Genomic DNA, 20,203 nt, shown 5'->3' on the forward strand with positions numbered 1-20,203 from the left:
GTTTTTCCGTGGACAGGACGAGGGTAGTCATTACGACCAACCCGGCCTTTGTGCCTAAGAACCAGTTGACCACCTGTATACCGGTGGACCTGGTGGAATTCTGTCCACCTCCCTTTTCCTCGGCGGAGGAGGAGAGGAGGCATACTCTGTGTCCTGTGCGGGTTCTGCGGACTTATATCGACAGGACGGCGGCACACAGGACGACGACACAGTTGTTTGTGTCCTGGGGCCCTAAGACCTTGGGAAAAGCCGTATCCAAGGTGAGGATCTCACAATGGATAGTGGAAGCCATTGAACGGTCTTACTCGGCGAGGAGTTTGCAGCCTCCCATAAGGGTGAAGGCGCACTCCACGAGGGGTATGGCGACATCCTGGGCTCTGTCCAGAGGGGTGTCTATCCAAGAGGTATGTACGGCTGCGAGCTGGGCATCCTCCTCGACGTTTGCCAATTTTTACAGATTGGACGTGACGGCTGCGCCAGTGGCGCATGCTGTCCTCAGCGTGGCTTCAAGGTAAGGTTCGGATCTATTGGGCCTCTGTGTGAAGTGGCTCTGGATCCGGGGTTCCTTCTTTTTCACTCCGTCACCCTACAGGCAGGGGTCGAGGCCCGTGGGTCTAGACTTTGTGGTGGCAAGAAGGGAGTGTATCAAGTCTTCATAGCGAGCTTCCTCGTGCAGTTTAGTTTAAATTAACTATAGGTTACGAAGGTAACCCTGGTTAATTAAATAAACAAGCGAGGAAGCTCGCCAAAACGCCCTTCTTGTAGGCAATGCCTCATGAGAAGGTTCCACATGTTGAAGTGAAGACTAATTGGTTGGATGACACCTTTTATCACCTTCGCCTGGGGGGGGTGGTTAAGGTGCACATTAGTCTCAGACCCAGCCAATAGATTGCCTGTGAGTTTATTGAATGCTTCTGTGATCACGTCAGAAGACGCAATCTTCATAGCGAGCTTCCTCGCTTGTTTATTTAATTAACCAGGGTTACCTTCGTAACCTATAGTTTTCTTTTATATGAGTTTGAGAGCTCACTTTCACTCTAAAATCTCAGCCAGGCTTGATGTCAGCTGGTGTGGCATAAATCTCACACATACGATAAAAAAATAATATAAAACAATATTATATCATGTATCACATCAAATATTAATTATTTGTTGTAGGCCTATGAGCATTATTGTTGCCGTGTACACATGAACAAAAGAAAGAAAGAAAGTCTGGGGAACATTGAAGTGAAGAGTAGCTAGAAGTTCCATTACCGGTGACTGAAGGGAGGTGCTCCGTTCGCCAAGGTATGCACATCAATAGTGTCCTCATAGTGCCAGATTTTGTGGTACCGTACCGGTGAATATGTTTCGCTGTTGTAATTGCTTTGTAATGAATTCATTACCGTGATTGTTTTGTCCATAGATTGAGATGTGATTAATAACCGAAATAATATCTCATAGCCCCCCCTAATGACTCTAGGAGGTCCTCTCCTTTCGAGATTGTAATGAGCCAGTGAATAATTGAGTGGAATTAGCTTATTATCACCTGTGGATACATCGTTCATTCTTAAGAAAATAAACTCCAGCCTGGTGCCATTGAATCCGTAATGTTGTAAAGTTGTGGCTTAATTGCTTTTCCTAATGAGGTGACAGAGATGACAGATCATCCCTTGTGGATAATGTGTAAATCAAGTGAGACAGGTGCGCCATGCAACATTCCATATGTGAAAGATAAATAATTATTCTAGCACAGGGGTCTTCAACAGGGGGTCCGAGACACCTAGTGGGCCCTCAGAGTTACTAAATGATGTGAGCATTAACCACTTGAACACTAGCATCCCTAGAACATTAGCCGGAAATAGCAGAACTACAAGCCCACAACACCTCGTGCTGCGCACATTGTAGATCGGGTATTTTCAGCGGTTTGGTGGAGCCGGAGAAAAGCAGACCAAGTACAAGTTTTCAAAGTATTGAGGGTTTAAGTGGTTAACTGTCTGAAAATGCACATTAACATGAATCCAACAAAACTACATAATGACAGACAGTGCTGTCAAACAAGTCTATGAAGCTATCTATTAAATCTATGAAAAAGGTTAATCTGCGACACAATATTTTACAATATGTAGTAGGGGGTCCTTGGCCCGAAAAAACGTTGAAGACCCCTGTTCTAGAATAGAGCTTTCCAAACTTTCATTAAACAAGGAACATCACACTCTAAGGTCACAGAATTCCTCCTCAGTGTTAAAAGAGTGTGTATACTGTATGTGTTGTGCTAATATACTCTGGGTAGACATGTAGACCTTTATTGATCCCAATGGATAGTCAGTTGTGACAGCAGCTCTGCAGCAAGGATGAAACGATTATCCCTGTATGAGTAGAGAACAAGTACAGAATAAGTAGTAACTTAGTAATACATGTTTTGTTTTACAAAAGGTAGTAAAACAAAATTTTCATTTTTAATACAGTAAAGATTACTTAAATCTGCACTATGTACAGTAACTTTCCTCTTTTACCCCAGATTTGAACCCTGTTTCTTGCACAAGTGCTGACATTTTTACCATTGAACTAATAGAGCCTGCATGCTTGCTCAGGGGATACATTTAATCTCGACCATCAGGTCATAATTCGTGTCAGGTCCTGTGTCTATAAGGGAGACATCACCTTTGACACGATCTAAATGCCTCAATAGAGGAACAGGGAGACGAAAATGAAGGGAGACAAAAATTCAACCAACCCAATTGTATAAGTTATCTTGTATTATTAATGTATGAATTAAAACAAAGTGACATAGTGCTGCTTTAACATCTGACCCTGACCTCTGCTCCTGGTCTGCTCTAGTATACTCATCCACCAGTAGGTGGAAATAGAGCCATAGGTATAGTATGCAATGTATGCATTAAAATAGCTTATAAATAGACATAAAGTACGATATTCTCTGCTTATGTCGCGCATTTCACTGGCCCTGGCCTCACATTACCACCTAATATGGTAACGGGAACTATAATTTGGCAGCAACTATTTGGTCAAGTTTCAATATGTTAAAAGTAACACAGGATTCCTATATTAGTTGTGTTGTGTTGATGATATGTGATACCTCGACTATGCTAAGAAGTATTTTGTGTGTGTGTGTGTGTGTGCGTGTGAAATACGGGTCTCCAGAAGGTATCAATGTTGAACATGTCATTTAAATAGCATGTTATTTAAACTATAGGCTAGGCTCATTTGTTTACCTAGTGTCCTATAGTTTCAATGTACAGATTATTATTATAGTATATTGTTTAAACATTAGACTGAGGCTAGATTCTCTTCATTTGATGTACGGTATATGATTACCTTGCCTAAATTGTAAATTGCATCAAACTAATGGCGTCCACCTCCCTTTTTAAAGATATTCAGGGTTCTCACAGTCATGTAATTCCTGGTAAAGTTTTGAAATTAGAAAAAACCTTTCCAGTACTGGAAAGGTTTTGAAATGTATTAAAGGCCCTGGAATAATATCAGGGGTCCTGGAAAATAATATTTGACTATGCATTTTTTGGGTAATTATTTTGTAAATAAAAAACATTTCCAATACATTTTTACGCGAAATATGTAACAAATTAAGTAGTTTCTTTCTCCAAACGGGCTGTGTGATTGCAGTATAATGTATAGGGTAGGGCATGACAAAAAGAACAGATCTACAAGCTCACAGTATCACGCATTCAGCGTGATGCATAGTTAGCTTGTAGGTTTGAGGTCTGTTCCTTTGTCACACCAACCTGTGCAGCTGCAGCACATGAGCGGAACAGTGAGAGCAAATAGCTAAACTGTTATAGTCCTGGAAATTGGGTTAAATAACCTGGAAAAGTCTAAAATAGCCTACTGTCACGGAAGAGAGAAGCACATATGACACCAGATCATGAGGCAGATATTAAAATCCATGACTTGATTAGGATTGTCCCTTCTCTCATTGCCTTTGTCAAGACAGTTTCACACTGTCGGCACAATCATCTAAAACCAACTAGTAACTCATGTGGGATGAGCAGCCACAAAGACAAAAGGATGTCACTAGAGGGCAGCATTGCATTGTCTTTTGACAGCTTAAACTTGATGTACAAGATAATTTGAAACACTGATTAATGGGGGGAAAAAGACAGCACCTGCATATTAGTATTTGGTGTTCTCCAATAATCAATAAATGTTAAAATCATTTTGGAAATAGGTACCGGTATTTAAACAGCCAAATCTGCCACGGCATTTCCCATACTCAAGGCTGTGATGTCTGGTGTCGAAGAAGAAGTCCACACTGGCAAACATACCCAAACTCATCACCATTATTAAACATTTAATTTTATATTTAACAGTAGAAAGGGTTTCAGAGCATCGCTCATGATTATGTTTATCATTTCTACTCTGACTGATATTTCACAAATCAAAATACAGAGGTTTTCAGTCATGCTTTTATCCATTACATCGATTCCTATTTTGGTTTTATTGGATGTTGCATTCATGATATATGCACTTTGTAATTACTAGACCCACGGCCACATATTTTTTAAGGCAATTACGTTATGGAGTACAAAAGGCCATTGTCACTTGACTCATGAGGACATTAAGTGCCTAACTTAGTGAGAACAATCACATTTGGCAACAAAAATGTAGAATTGGAGATACAATTTCTGCCCGACAGTGACGATAAGTTGCTCCCTGTTTCAATGCAATCTTTAAAGTCAGGTGTTCTCAAACTTTTTCAAGTCAAGTACCCCTAAATTGATAGGTATTTGGCCGTGGACTCCCAAAAGGTTGTGTGGCAGGGACCCCCAGAAGAGAAGATTTATGTAATAATAAATAAAGAAATGTAATAGATTCAAAAACTTCAAAAATAGCAGATGTACAAGCTCGCAGCCAACGTATAAATGGTTAGTGGTTAAAATGATTGTGATTCGACATTAACTACTTTTGCTGAGGACCCTTAGGTACCCCCCTCCCCAAGGACCCCTATAGGGGCTCCCCAGACCCCACTTTGAGAACCTATGGCATAGAGCCTATGAAAAAAAAAAAAGGTTAATGCACGCACCGCAGGTAGAGAGTCCCGGCAGAACTTTGCTGCCACTGTAAATGTCACTCCCTGACTCTCTACCTGTTCATAAATAAGTTGCAGTAAGTTGTCAGTTTCTGTTGCCTGGAGTGTGCAGTCCCTTCCTTGGAAGGTCCATCCTTTTTTACAGTTTATATAAATAGACTAGCAACTCCTGCGATTTTTCTTTCTTCTTATGTGCAGGAGTCCTCTTTTTGTCCCATATATAGTGCACGCACACACACGCACACACACACACACACACACACACACACATACAAAATATATGATTTCTTGAAACACTAGAGCCCTCGTCCCCGGAGTATACTGCTGGTTTTATGTTCCTCCTCAGCTCAGTGAGACCTGGGACGAGTGTTGATCACCCGTTTGTTAACCAGCTGGTACAATGGAACACCATTAGGAGACAGACATGCAGCTAGCTGGAGTCGTCAGCTTCTCTCGCCACTCTCATCATCACAACATTGTCAAATTAGCGCCTCGCCTCCGTCGCCGTGGCACAGGGGAAGCCAGGGAAATGAAAGGGAATTGTGTTTATTCCCCGGGCCCCCACCTCCAGTACCCCCCCCCCCCCCCCCCCCAAACACCTCCACAACACACCCCCCACCCCCCAGTCCCTCCTGTGTCAGCCTGTCAGTCTCTCTCGTCTGACCCTGCGGGGAGATACGGAAGGCATCCTGAGCCTCTTCCTTCCCTCCGCAGTCAGCCGCTGAATCATTCATCAGCCAACTGCCTGATTCTCTTTAGAAAGCTAACAAGGCTTCAGCTCCGCCATGAGAGAGGGAGAAAAGAAGAGAGAGAGCAAAGGCATAGCTGGCGGTGTGATGTGCCCGGCGGCTCTTCATCTTCTCCTCCTCCTCCTCACATCGTCTCTCCTCACCGTTCCTTCGCTCCCCTCGGCTCATTCTTTCAGAGCCCACAATACTTCCGAGCAGGAGCTGCTTTCTCCTGCTACTTTCTTTAAGTTAATTCACTCCTTCAACTTTACAAGTTCAACTTTACAAGTTGAAGGAGTATTTCAACCAAATAATTACTTATTTTCTTTTCAATTACACATCCTATGAAGCCTTGAAGTTATTTATTTAATTGTTTTAGTTTTTGTCACATTCCTAAGACAATAATTTGATGGCCGGCAGAGTCTCCGCTATAGTTTCCTACCGGAGACAATCAAATTATTGGCTTAGGCCTGTGACAAAAACTAAAATATGCTAAACATCATGGAGTGTAATTGATATAAAATAATAAGTCTGCTCTGAGACAAATGTAGCAACACAGACACTCCATGAACCTACCTACTGTAGATAAAATCATAATTTGTAAACACGACTCCTGTTGTGTACAGATAATTACCACAAATGTGCTTGCTTTACTGTCAGTTTACTTTGTACCTGGCTGGCACTACTATTCTACTGACGTGATACAAACAGATATTAACATGAATTATTATATGCAAATAATATTTCATCTAAATGTAGGTCATGTACACATGCATAATTAAGTCCTTACATATGGTTCACTCTTCAGGTCTAATGATAGGCCGTCACCGAAATATACATTCACAAAGCACACAGTCCTTGGCACAACATATTTTGAATGAAGGTCCACGGCCAAAGACATAATTTGGGCCTAAGGGAGCCAGCACACAGGCATAAAACCAAACAAAGCTGAATTCTACACACTAAAATCCAAAGTTTAACAGGACAAACAGGCGTGACTGATACTGCAGCGACATGAACAAAATAAAAATAATTGTATTAACGGATAGCAATTACACCATGTGTGTCAGTCACCTCCCACTCCCCCCCGCCCCAACAGAGTAATCACAGACAAACTGTGCCGCGTGCGCTCTGCTCTGTGTTGCGGACAGACAGAGAACATTTTCGCTGACTTATACCGCCCGTCCCCGCAGATAATGTCCATAAACATGCTCCACATAGATGACATTCCAACTTGCATCTTCCAGTTGGCTTTTGTTTGCGCTTCACCTTGCTTAAGAAATGTTCATGATCTTCAGCAGCAGTGCAGTGTGCTTGAGACTGACTGCGTTTCAATCAGCTGTTAAGGGGCCATCAAGCCACATGACAGCGTCAGGGATGCATTAACCCTCTTTTTTCTGTTTTCTGAAAACAGCATCTCACAATGCATCATAATTCATGATGCGACACTTGGGTTAAAGTCGTTAAACTGATTTTAATGCTATATCAACAAATTTTGCTAGGGACCCCCGGAACCTCCTCAAGGACTTCTCCTGTGTTTCTCTGCCCACCCCGGAGCCCCTCCATTCACACCCTCCGTTCTTCCCCCTCCTCCCCCACACTCCCTCCTCTGTTGTTTGTCTGGAGATGTCCACAGCAGTCAGGACACGCGATGTGACAGGAGCGGGCTCCTGTTCTCTGTGGCCCTGCTGCAAGCGAGGCACCATGTCCTGTTTTATCTTATCCCTTGTCTCTTTTTTTCTTGCCCCGCTCTCTCCCCCTCTCAGAAGGGCCTTGTGGCGCCAGCTGTAGTGACAGCTCCCCAGCAGGCCCCTGTGGTCATGGCCCCCCAGACCCAGGCCCAGGTCCAGGGACCGGCTACGCCGCAACCAGCTCAGCAGCCCCCACAGGCGGCCAGCATTGCGGCGGCGCCCACCGCCCCCCCTGGAGGTCCCATTATCTCCCAGGTCTGTTTCTCTCAGTCTCCCTCGCTTTCCTCCTGCAAAACCTCCATCTCTGTTTCTCTGTTTCTCTCCCTTTCTCGTCCTCTGTACTTCGATCTTCCCCATCTATATCTATATATCTTTTTCTTTTCTCCCTGTCTCACCCTATCTCGTTCCCTCGGTGTCTCTCCGTGTCTAAAGTCAAGCCTTACGGGGTTGGAGTGTCACAGCTGCCAGGAGTCTGTGTTACCATGAGGTCAGCTGTATAGTAGCATCAGCCTGGTAAACACATTTTCAAATGGCCGAAATGTATATAGGGCTGCAGTGGTTAAGGCATGTTCTGTGAGTATAATCAAAATCTATAAACTAACTAGTGCTAGTAGAAGTAAAAGTATTGCAAATTGGACATACTCCAGTAAAGTAAAAATGCCTCTTAGTGAGTAGTAGTTACACCACAGACACAACAGAATGTACTCACAGTACACACTCTGCCACATTGCTAAAGTAAATGTACCAAATTGCATACTGTGAGTAGTAATACTACAGTTCAGTTATTATAATTGTATGAATAATTACTAAAATAAATCTTTATTACATGAATGTATTTTAATTAAGTTTGTCCTGGATAGTTCTTTACAACTCACAAGTTCATGTGCAAATTACATGTAAAAATGTTTTGGTTGGCATTAATCCCTCATAAACTGATTTTAGATTATTATTATTATTATTATTATTATTATTATTTTAGCTTGAATGGAAAATAAAAAATGTTTAGTCCAGTTGGTCTTGGGAGGAATGTGGTCTTTCCCCTCCTAGCTGCACCTTGGCTTGACTCACATTCAGTGTGAGTTTTTTCGCTACCAGTTACACGAGCATGACACAATGTACTGCCAGACTCATATTTCTTTTTTTTTTAATACTGTTTTTATTAGGCATTTTTGTATGACAACATCAGAATATTATCGACAATGATAATGAGTAGTTTTGTTAAATAAAATGAAAGAAATAACAGGCAATGTAAATGTTCCACATACAATCCATAATAAAAAAGACATATAAATGTGATAAACATGAAAAAACAAAAAAACAGTTAAACAATGACAAGTGTGAACAGACAAACAAAACAGACAACAGGACAGACACTCTTGCTCTCAAACTTTCCCAACATGTTGTTGTAAATTAAGTGAATTACAGACATTCTTTTTTTAAATGAGAAAAAAAACACTCAGTTCCCTTCTTTTTTTTTCCTTCCAATTTTCTATTGTACTATCTATTGTGTAGGAGGGGTTAGCGTGCACCTATTGAAATATTCAATGAAGGGTTGCCATGTCTGGTAGAATCTATCTTCACTCCCTCTCAATTCAAACTTAATCTTTTCCAATTGTAAGTTCAGACTCATCTTTCTAAGTAAAAGTATCAATGCTGCAATGTAGAAATACTCTGTTACAAGTAAAAGTCTGGAATTCAAAATATACTTGAGTAGAAGAAGTACAAAAGTATTGTACTGAAAATACCAAAAGTAAGTAAAGAATGTCACCATTTCAAGTTTTCAAATGTATAAAAGTATTTTGAAGATAGCGATGTCACGCATTGTGAGCTTATAGATCCTTCTGGTATTTAGCTTTCTGGTATTGGCTGGTATGCACTCTCATGTCGCTTCAAGGTAGTTTCCAGACAAATTACCCAAACGAAGTACCTGGTACCAAAAGGAAGTCCATTTGAGTTGAGCCTGTACTGTCTGGCCATGAAGACTACCTATAGGACCACAATGGAAACAAGACACACGGACACACACACATGCACGAATACACACACACACACACACACACACGCACGCACGCACGCACGCACGCACGCACACACACACACACACACACACACACACACACACACACACACGCAGTTTATTGCGTTCATCCATCTTTAATTTCCGATGGTCACGTTGCTTCCTGGAAAATGAAACATGGTTGTTGTCATTGTGGTTCACAGGAAATGCAGGAGAACGTGAAGAAGTGTAAGAACTTCCTGGCCACGCTGATCAAACTGGCGTCCCACAACTCCCCGTCTCCAGAGACCTCCAAGAATGTCAAGTCGCTGGTACAAGACCTGCTGGTGAGTCTAAGGCTGCACCCTTTTAAGAATGTCAAGTCGCTGGTACAAGACCTGCTGGTGAGTCTAAGACCGCACCCTTTTAAGAATGTCAAGTCGCTGGTACAAGACCTGCTGGTGAGTCTAAGGCCGCACCCTTTTAAGAATGTCAAGTCGCTGGTACAAGACCTGCTGGTGAGTCTAAGACCGCACCCTTTTAAAAATGTCAAGTCGCTGGTACAAGACCTGCTGGTGAGTCTAAGACCGCACCCTTTTAAGAATGTCAAGTCGCTGGTACAAGACCTGCTGGTGAGTCTAAGGCTGCACCCTTTTAAGAATGTCAAGTCGCTGGTACAAGACCTGCTGGTGAGTCTAAGACCGCACCCTTTTAAGAATGTCAAGTCGCTGGTACAAGACCTGCTGGTGAGTCTAAGGCCGCACCCTTTTAAGAATGTCAAGTCGCTGGTACAAGACCTGCTGGTGAGTCTAAGACTGCCCCCTTTTAAGAATGTCAAGTCGCTGGTACAAGACCTGCTGGATTAATTCGCCTTTATTCTGAGTTAAAAAAATAATATTCACCTGTTTTTAGCATTGTTGTTAGCCCCCTCCATGGAAGAAACAGGCAAAATCTGTAATCGTCCGTTCACACGCACATGTACGCCGACTTTATGGCACATAATGCACGTGCACGTGGACTTTACTAACAGTATGGCTCATAATGCGTGAAAATGGCCGACTTTTACTTCAGGTTCAAACGTGAAGACAACAAGAGCTCGTTGTTCTTGCTTATTTGGTTCATTTGTCTGGCACTCAGTCAGAACCTAATACCGCCCCCTATAGTACAGCGGCTAACAGCCATATTGTGAGAGAACCTTTCACTCGGTGATACAAGCGTGAAATTTGGCATGAACATGCCTCTGGGTCACCTCTTTAACTTTTTTAACCGAGCCAACGAAAATTCCAATATGGCGGCCATTTTTCAAGATGGCCGCCAAATAAAAAAGGCCTTTTGTGGCGGTTCTGGACAACCGTGGGTGCGGCCGAGTCGAGACCGGGCACTGCACTCCCTGTGGGTGTGTGGAACGTGTGTCGAATTTGAAGTCGGTGGGGCGAACGGTTCTCGGGTTACGTGGATTACAGATGTACACACGCACACAAAAATCGTGAAATATAGAAGATCATTGGACCGGTTGTTCGCTTGGTGATACAAGCGTGAAATTTGGCATGAACATGCCTCTGGGTCACCTCTTTAACTTTTTTAACCGAGCCATCCAATAATCCAATATGGCGGTGCTATTTCAAGATGGCCGCCACATCTAAATGTTAGCCTATGTCTACATTTCTTACAAATTTTAGGAAAAAAATCACCATTATAGATGGATAGATAGAACATGCAACATGCTAACATGCTAGTACTGACATGCTGCTAATGCTAACATGCTAATGCTAACATGCATCAACATCAGCATGTTAGCATGTTAGTGCTAGCATGTTAGCATTATCATGTTAGCATTAACAGCATGTTAACACTAACATGCTAGCAGGTTAGCATGTTAACATTAGCATGTTAGCATTAGCGTTAGCATTAGCATGTTAGCATTAGCAGCATGTCAGTACTAGCATGTTGCATGTTAGCATTAGCATGTTGGCATTATCATGTTAGCATGTTAGCACTAGCATGTTAGCATTAGCATGTTAGCATTATCATGTTAGCATGCTATGTTAGCATGCTAGCATATTACCATGTTAGCATTATTATGTTAGCATTAGCATGCTACCATGTTAGCATTAAGTTAGCATTAGCATGCTACCATTTTCAGTATGAAAACTAAAAAAAAATAACAAAAAAATAAAAATAATAATATAAAGAATAAAAAACATATATAAAAAAAAAAAAAAAAAAAAAAAAAAACTATCTATAATGGTGAATTCTTTCCTAAAATTTGTAAGAAATGTAGACATATAGGCGAACATTTAGATGTGGCGGCCATCTTGAAATAGCACCGCCATATTGGATTCTTGGATGGCTCGGTTAAAAAAGTTAAAGAGGTGACCCAGAGGCATGTTGTTGCCAAATTTCACGCTTGTATCACCAAGCGAACAACCGTTCCAATGATCTTCTATATTTCACGATTTTTGTGTGCGTGTGTACATCTGTAATCCACGTAACCCGAGAACCATTCGCCCCACCGACTTCAAATTCGACACACACGTTCCACATACCCACAGGGAGTGCAGTGCCCGGTCTCGAGTCGGCCGCACCCACGGTTGTCCAGAACCGCCACAAAAGGCCTTTTTTATTTGGTGGCCATCTTGAAAAATGACCGCCATTTTGGAATTTTTGGTGGCTCGGTTAAAAAAGTTAAAGAGGTGACCCAGAGGCATGTTCATGCCAAATTTCACGCTTGTATCACCGAGTGAAAGATCGTTCCTATTATCTGCTGTACTACTTACTACTACCGGCATTAGGGGAGTTAATCATACTCAGTTGGCTATTTTGTCTTTTTGTGTGTGTTTTTTCTAGCACCCTAACGTCCATAAGTAGTATATCATGCACAGTATATATCTGCTGCTATGCTCACAAATCTTTATTTCATATCTCAGGTACTGTTGTGTAAATATGTAGATATTTTTGTTTCTTGTTTTCTTGTCTGAACTCCTCCTCCCCTCTCCCCCGTTCTCCTTCTTCCCTTTATTTTTTCTATGGAAATAACGATACGATGGGAACTATGCATGAAAACAAATTTCACCCACTAAACCTGTGATGTGACAACAAAGGTGATTCTAATGTATGTGTAATGTACACTTTTCACCAGTAGATGGCAGCGTGCAACTATTTCCAAAGCCCCCCCCCATCTCTCTCTCTCTCTCTATTTATTAATGAGCTGTATCCCAGGGCAGGGGGTGGGTGTGTGTGTGTGTGTGTGTGTGTGTGTGTGTGTGTGTGTGTGTGTGTGTGTGTGTGTGTGTGTGTGTGTGTGTGTGTGCGTGTGCGTGTGCGTGCGCGTGCGTGTCACCACCACACAACATTACTTCACTTATCATCTGCTCTGTCTTGATAAAGTGTTGTTACTCAAATTTTTAAAGGAAATTTAAAACTTTATAAAGTACACACTCAAAACACACAATAACATCTTAATTTACGTACTGGATTGACTGTGCCATTTTAAATCTTCAGTATTTCTGTTATCTCTTTTTTATATGTTTTTATTCGTATGTGATACACTGATACTGAAATGTTATGTATTGTGATTATTGCATATTAATGTCTGGACTCCAGGAAGACTCCTACTGTAGCTGTCGTTAAGGTGTCAGCTAATGGGAATCCGTATAATTAACAATAAACATTAATCAATCACCTCCACCCCCCAACCCCATCCCACCCCTCCCCTCCCCTCCCCTCCCTTCCCTTCCCCTCCCCTCCCCTCCCACCTCACAGGATGCCAAGATAGACCCTGAGGAGTTCACCAGTCGCCTGCAGTCAGAGCTTAAGTCCTCTCCCCAGCCCTACCTGGTGCCGTTCCTCAAGGTGTGTGTTCCCTAGGTCTCTCTCACTCACACCCACTCCCATGTATTATTCTGCAAGAAAGAAAAAACAAGGCATACAAATGTTTCACAAAGGAATGCAAACCTTGCACACTTCCAGCTGGAGCAGGCAGCTCTCTGTATTAAATCGCAAGACCATCTTTTCTGTCTTTATTAGTCAAACATGTGAACAGCACGGACAGTGAAACATTGGGACTAAAAGGAAAACAAAACGTATTCAATTCATCAACAGAGCATAGAATATTAACACATTAATACATGTTATCAATTTACACTGGTACGCCTTCATTTCAAGGGGATTTTTATACAGTACCTCTACTTATAGTTTTCTGACAGATGCTTTTTCAGGCCAGGTTTGAAAGAAGCCAGTGATTCACATGATTGTGGCTAGAATGAATCCCCCCCATGTCTTTGCTAAATTGGGGGGTACCAGGTCGGAGGTGCTCCCTCTGGTGTTGTGGCTGTGACTATGAAACAGCAGCCCCTTGAGGGTTGATGGATGTTCTGACAAGAGTCATGCACAATGGAATGTCTTTGACAAACAATATAAAATGTCTTTGACCAGCTGAGAACCACTGCTCTAGCAGTGATTCTGAACCATTTTATTTTCAAGGACCCCCAGTTTGCTGTGCATTAGTCACTGTCTGACCCCCATTAGATCCTATTTTGATCTATGGGACCCCAAACCACGGACAGACCAGTTTAGGAAACCCAATGTAAACTGGTTCGTCATGTTGATGTTAGAGTGGGTTCCCCGGCCTAAACCAGTAGTTCGCAAAGGGGTCCAGGGGATTGATAGTTATGAACCAATTGGATGATGCTACTATGTGGTTTGGGGTCCCATAGATCAAAATATCATCGAATGGGGGTCAGACAGTGACTAATGCACATCAAACTGGGGGTCCTTAAAAATAAAATCGTTCAGAATCACTGCTAGAGCCATACAAATCCTCTCTGATGGAGGTCCCTGGCATATATTTCCAAATGTGGGACCGCAGGCTAATATGTGTCAATTTGTGGGTCCTCTGCACCTAAAAGTTTGAGAACTCTACTGCCCTAAACAGGTCCCTAAGCTAGCATCCTAAAGCCTGTGTCCTCAACCCTGCATGCTAAACTGGCTGCATCCCCAGGCAGGCACACTGGCAGCAAGGCCAACAAGGGCAGGCCTGCCAGTAAGATGAGGTGACACATGCACAGATGCAAACACATGCACACGCACACACACGCACACACACGTACACACACACACACACACACACACACACACACACACACACACACACACACACACACACACTTCCGTACAAAGGCAGGGGTGGCAGCCATCCCCCTTCTGGCCTGACTAGCGACTGTGTGTGACAATGGCCCCTGCGGCCCTTGGCCCCAGTAGCTAGGGGGCCTCTCCAGCCAGCCACGATGAGTGTCACATCACCATGCCTGGCCACCCAGTCAGCCAACGAACACATGTTGTCATGCAGTGTTAGGTCGCTTCCATCACAAAAGATTCTGCCTGAAATAGTCACAGAGAAGCTGCATCAATTCTTCAGGTCTAGGGAAAGGAGAACAAGCGCATTGTGGGAAATGGCTAAAGTTTTTCTTTGTGTGTGTGAGTGTGACGTGCGTGCGCACACGCGCACGCACTAGTAACACTAGTAAGTACAGTTTTAGTAAAGCATGCTTAATGTGTACCTCTTTTATTTATTGAAGTTTAATGGCTAGCAGGTTAAATATAAAGCATGCATCCAGCAAAGACAGTTGCCTCCCAAATTCGTAAATAAATGCAATTATATATTTTGTCTTCTTGTGTATACCAAACCTGATTGATAAGCTGAAAGTAATTGGTTTTGATAGAACATCAGTGAACTGGATGCAATTCTGTCAGCAGGGGAGAAAGCAAGTCGTGGAGGTGAACGGAACCCTGTCCTCACCCCTCCTAGTGAGCTGAGGCGTTCCTCAAGCAAGCATACTAGGGCCTTTACTGTTCCTAATACATGACATCAGCTTGTGACAATTTGTTCTTGTTCGCGGATGACTCGGCTCTGCTGGTCTCGGGGCAAGGACAAATTGCAGGTTAAAAAAGCCCTTAGCTCTGAACTCAGTAGAATCTGCACCTGGGTCGCTGATAACAAACTATCATTACACCTGGGTTAAACTGAATCCATTCTCTTTGGGTCCAAAATAAACCTCAGCAAGGCAAAGTGGGTGACAATGTTCTCGCAAGAAAAGAGGAAATTACCTACCTGGGTTGTATTTTAGAGGCGAAACTTTCAAAACAAGGCTTCACCCATTACAAAATAAACTGGTCAGGCTACTACTTAGCCTCACACCCACAACTCATTTAACCTCTGCTTATCTTGCTAGGGTGGGATGGCTCAGGGTAGAGGACAGAGAACAGCAACTTGCAATGGGCCTGGTCTACAAGATACACTATACACCATAAAGACACCATGTACAGTACCTGTACCTACTACTGTACTACTTTGACAGGCTGGAATGGCTTAAGGTTGACGACAGAGTACAGCAACTTGCTGTAGATTCGATGGGGACTAAATTATTTTCGTTCCTACCAACAGCCATTGACTTCCTCTCAAAGGGCACCTACGGACGGCTGCAATTCGAAACTAGCCCTGTAAGATCTTATTCCCCCCTGTGCCCTTTTCCCCTTACTGTATATGTTTCCTTTCCCTTTTTACCCCCTTACATGATTTCCAGTTTTTTGTATAGAAGTGTATATTTGTACATCTTATGGTGTCGTCCACAGTAACAGTCTTTGTATTGAGACTCAATTCAATTTCACATGAAAGCACAACTCAATAATTGAGTTGTGCTTTCATGTGAAATGAAATGAAATAAATACTTCAATCAAATCAATCTGTAGTACTGAACATTTCTTCTCCTGCTATGTCCCCAAAATATGGAATGCCCTACCAATAGTCATACAAAGGTGTGAATCCTTACTCTCCTTCAAAACCACTCTAGAAAGAGCACTTACTGTACATGTGGCTGCAATTCGCAACTGGCCCCTGTAAAATGTCTTAAGCTTATCCCCATAAATGACCCCAAACCTATTTTCACTACTCATTTAAATATTGTTTCTGCATATTTTGTATATATTATTGTTCGTCTTTAAATGTCTCGATGAATTGAACAGCCTTTGTTTAAAACTGTACCTCTGCTTTTGTCTGTGAACTGGTAATAAAATAGTCAATCAATCAATCAATCAATCAATCAATCAATCAATCATTCAATCAAAACCATTAAGACAATAATTTAGTCACAGGCTAGGACATGTCTGCTCTCTAATACTGTATGCAATGGCATATAACTAACCTCTCTCTGTCTCTCTGTCTGTCTGTACATTGACAGAAAAGCCTCCCAGCGCTCCGTCTCTCTCTGCTCAGCAGCCAGCAGACTGTGGTCCAGGTCCCCCCCCTGCAGCAACAGCAGCAACAACAACAGCAGCAGCAGGGGGTCAAGCCGGTGGCGAGTGCCCCCGTGGCACCAGGGCCAGCTGCCCGCATGTGCCAGCAGCACAACAGCATCAGCACCCCCAGGAATCTCGGACACACGGCTGCTGTGGTATGTACAGTTATGCACAGTGCTCATATTGGAAAGAAATTGGGCTACAGACGAAAAACTGTTTAAGTCCAAATTTTATTCTGACCCCTCCACGAAAATACCTCGTTGTCCTGACCCCTTATCCATCATTTATACATTATGGATTTAACCGAACGTGGATGGTAGTGGCTCATTACTAAATCGCTGCTACCTCGCGGTTACAATATTAACGCTTTGGATGACTTATAAAAAGACGGTAGCCACATTAGCTTTAGGCGATTTTGCTTCCGGTTCATTTTGGGCGTGAATTTGGGGGTCTTCAAAATAAAGTCCCTGCTGCATCCGGAGGCAGTGAAGGGACTACAGACTGAATCAATGTTGGCAGCCAGCATGCGACAACATGAGACAACATGCACCCTGGCCTGACTCTGTTTGTCCAGAATAGAACTGAGCCTTCATTAGTATGAGACACTTCACCATGTCACTGGTGGATGGGTTTCTGAACTGCCCACACAGCCCTCCTGAGACACAGACTGAGTAGATTTAGTTTTTGCTATTTTATCATGAACATTAGTGAGGACCAATTATGTGAAGATAGGTTGAAAAGTGGTGAAGTGGTCCTTTAATGTTTATTAACAAATCATCCTTAATTAAGCATCATTGGGTCTCTTAAAAGTTAGTTATTAGATCGCCTCAATTCTTATATGAGACGATTTTAAGATGACCCCATGTTATGTTCATGTAAACATTGCCTTTTGTTTTGTCCTCGCTTTTAACGCGAGTGTGTAAATACTGTGGCAGAAAGCCTATCTGAAGACTGATGTATGTATGTATTGAGGTACACAAAGAAAGGGTAGGACTCGATACGTTTTTAACTAAACCTCTTCATACTCTTTTTTATAACATAATTTAAGAAAATAGATATTTCTTTGTTTTCTTCTTATTATTATTTTTTAAAATTTTAAATCTAATTTTTCCTTTATTTCCTTTGTCTGTTCATTAATGTTTTTAATATGTTCGGAATAAATACAAAAAATTGAGAAAAAAAACATATCAAATGAGAAAAAACATCTGGTCTTGGTCTCGACTCCGTCTCACCTCCCTTCGGACTTGGTCTTGACTTGGACTCGCTTTAGGTGGACTCGACGACAACACTATACAAATTAGTTACAGCAAGTAATACTGGCGGGTGTACAGGCAGCTCACAGTGTGCCACAATACGATCTGCAGTTTTCACTGAATGATTGCACATGCACAGATTAGGGACACTGCGGTTCATGTCATTGAGTACATGTATTGTAGAATAGAATATATTGGCCTGTTGTAATCGAGCTTGGGATAAGAAATCAACATTCCACTGATATGTGGTGTCCCGAGTTCTAGTGCTGACCGCTACGTACGGTGTCCATGCACTGCCAAGGCTAGTGATGAGTTTACTGTATATCTACATGTCTGTGAGCAGATTGAGTGTGTTCTGTGCTGCATGGCGGCCAGTTTGGCTGCAGGACGGGCCACTGCATTAGTGGGTCTTTGCCAGCCCTGGCCACCATAGGCCCTGTTTAAGACCTGGTGGTGTCTGTGTGGCTAACATGCATGTGTGCGTGATAGCATGTGCGTGTGCGTGTGTGAACTGTGAATAGATTCGCAGTTAAATTGACTTGAGTGTATGTGTGTGTTGTACATTAAGCAGCCACACACAAGTCTCACAAAGGCCAAATCCCCCTTTTTTTATACTAGCCCTTACCCGTTGTGAGATATTTGCCCCCCCCTTGTGGCGGTGGGGGGTACTGCGCCCGGGTGCGTTTGTAATTGACTAATAAATTCATTAATAATCATTAATGTGTCAAATCGAAAAAAGGGCTTCGTTACGCCCTCCATATTCATATGGTCAATGCCTGTGTGAGAAGTGGGAGTGATTGGTGCAGGCAGTAAGGAGCTACGGCAGTCACAGTGACACACAGACAGACACACACACACACACGCAGACAGACATTGTTAGAATTATAGTATGATAACTTTTATCCCACGATTTTGCAACCCATTTTTTCACCCAGTGTCAATTATCTAATGCAATGTCTCCCTGGGCTACTCATCTCTCACTCATGTGTCCATGGGTGAGGCTCTCAAGCTAGGTCATTGCTCTGGTTGCCCTCTAGTAGAGTAGAGTAGAGTTTATTTATTTTGGTCATTATAACAAATCAATACAGTGCTTTTTTTTCTCTTTTTTTTTAAAGAAACAGACCAAAAAGATGTAGGCTGAAGCCTAAGCTTATAGTGCCTACCCTTCTAAAAAATAAATGGCTTGCATAGGTAAGATAATACAACAAAGCAAACAGAAGGGAGAAAAACAAAACAAGGAAACAAAACAAAAACAAACATAACATAATACAAAAACAAAGACAGACAGGACAATACAGTTAACAGAAACAAGACAAAAAAGAACAAAAACAACAAAACAAAACACAAAAACGAGAAAAAAAAACATCATATCAATGTTCTATATGTATCTACTATTTTTGATCTATACAATTTTTTAATTTATTTATTGTACTACAGTTTTTTAGTTTGTCATCCAATCCATTCCACAGCTTGACCCCTCTGACCGATATGCACCTGTCTTTGATATTTGTTCTAGCATTAGTTTGTTTGAATTTGCTCTCATGGCTGTGTGTGTGCGTGTGCGTGTGCGTGTGCGTGTGTGTGTGTGGTAGTGTGGGGTGGGGGTGTTAGAGGAGGTAAGTGGGTCAGCCCTGGGTCAGTTCAAAAGAAACATGACGGCTACAGTTTATGTAGTGAACATGCCCGTGGTTGAACGCATGCAGGCGCACGCAGGGTGCTGTGTAGTGTGTACCTGGTGAAACCGTTTGGCAGGGGGAGGGAGGGAAGGAGAAACACGCACTGAGCAATGTAAGCAGAACAGTGATAGGAGGACAGAGCCACGGTATCCATATAGCCGGTGCAAAGGGAAAAGGGCCAAATTCTGTACTGACCCTTAAGGGACTCAGATCAAATGAGAGTGAATCTGTCCAAGAAACCTACCAGTTAGGTAGAAGTAGAACCATGGAGGGGTCGTCCAAGGTCGAGGACAAAATGGTTATTGTTTAGTCTCAATATATGCTAGAATTTCATGGTGTTGTGATCTTAACTTTGAAGAATAATGGTGACAATGTGAAAGATATAGATATTTGTTGTCATAGTTTGGTCGTATTACCCAGCTGCCACCGTCATACGCCACCAGAGCACACCAATTAAAAGCTTCCAATCCTGGGCAGGTAATTGAGTTTCTGTAACAACGCATGATCCTTAAATAGAAAATG

General features: G+C 42.5%; 1 protein-coding gene across 1 annotated transcript in view; it reads left to right on the forward strand.

The window, feature by feature from the left end:
• Positions 1 to 20,203, forward strand: part of LOC310854477 (transcription initiation factor TFIID subunit 4) — a 168,126-nt gene that overhangs the window by 23,106 nt on the left and 124,817 nt on the right. The window contains exons 3-6 of the mRNA XM_083759145.1: positions 7,539 to 7,718; positions 9,684 to 9,806; positions 13,222 to 13,311; positions 16,695 to 16,907. Of these exons, the coding sequence (XP_083615271.1) occupies positions 7,539 to 7,718; positions 9,684 to 9,806; positions 13,222 to 13,311; positions 16,695 to 16,907 (606 nt within the window). The remainder of the gene's footprint in view (positions 1 to 7,538; positions 7,719 to 9,683; positions 9,807 to 13,221; positions 13,312 to 16,694; positions 16,908 to 20,203) is intronic.

Source organism: Protomyctophum parallelum, assembly GCF_964188405.1.
Source record: "Protomyctophum parallelum genome assembly, chromosome: 2".
NCBI lineage: Eukaryota > Metazoa > Chordata > Actinopteri > Myctophiformes > Myctophidae > Protomyctophum > Protomyctophum parallelum.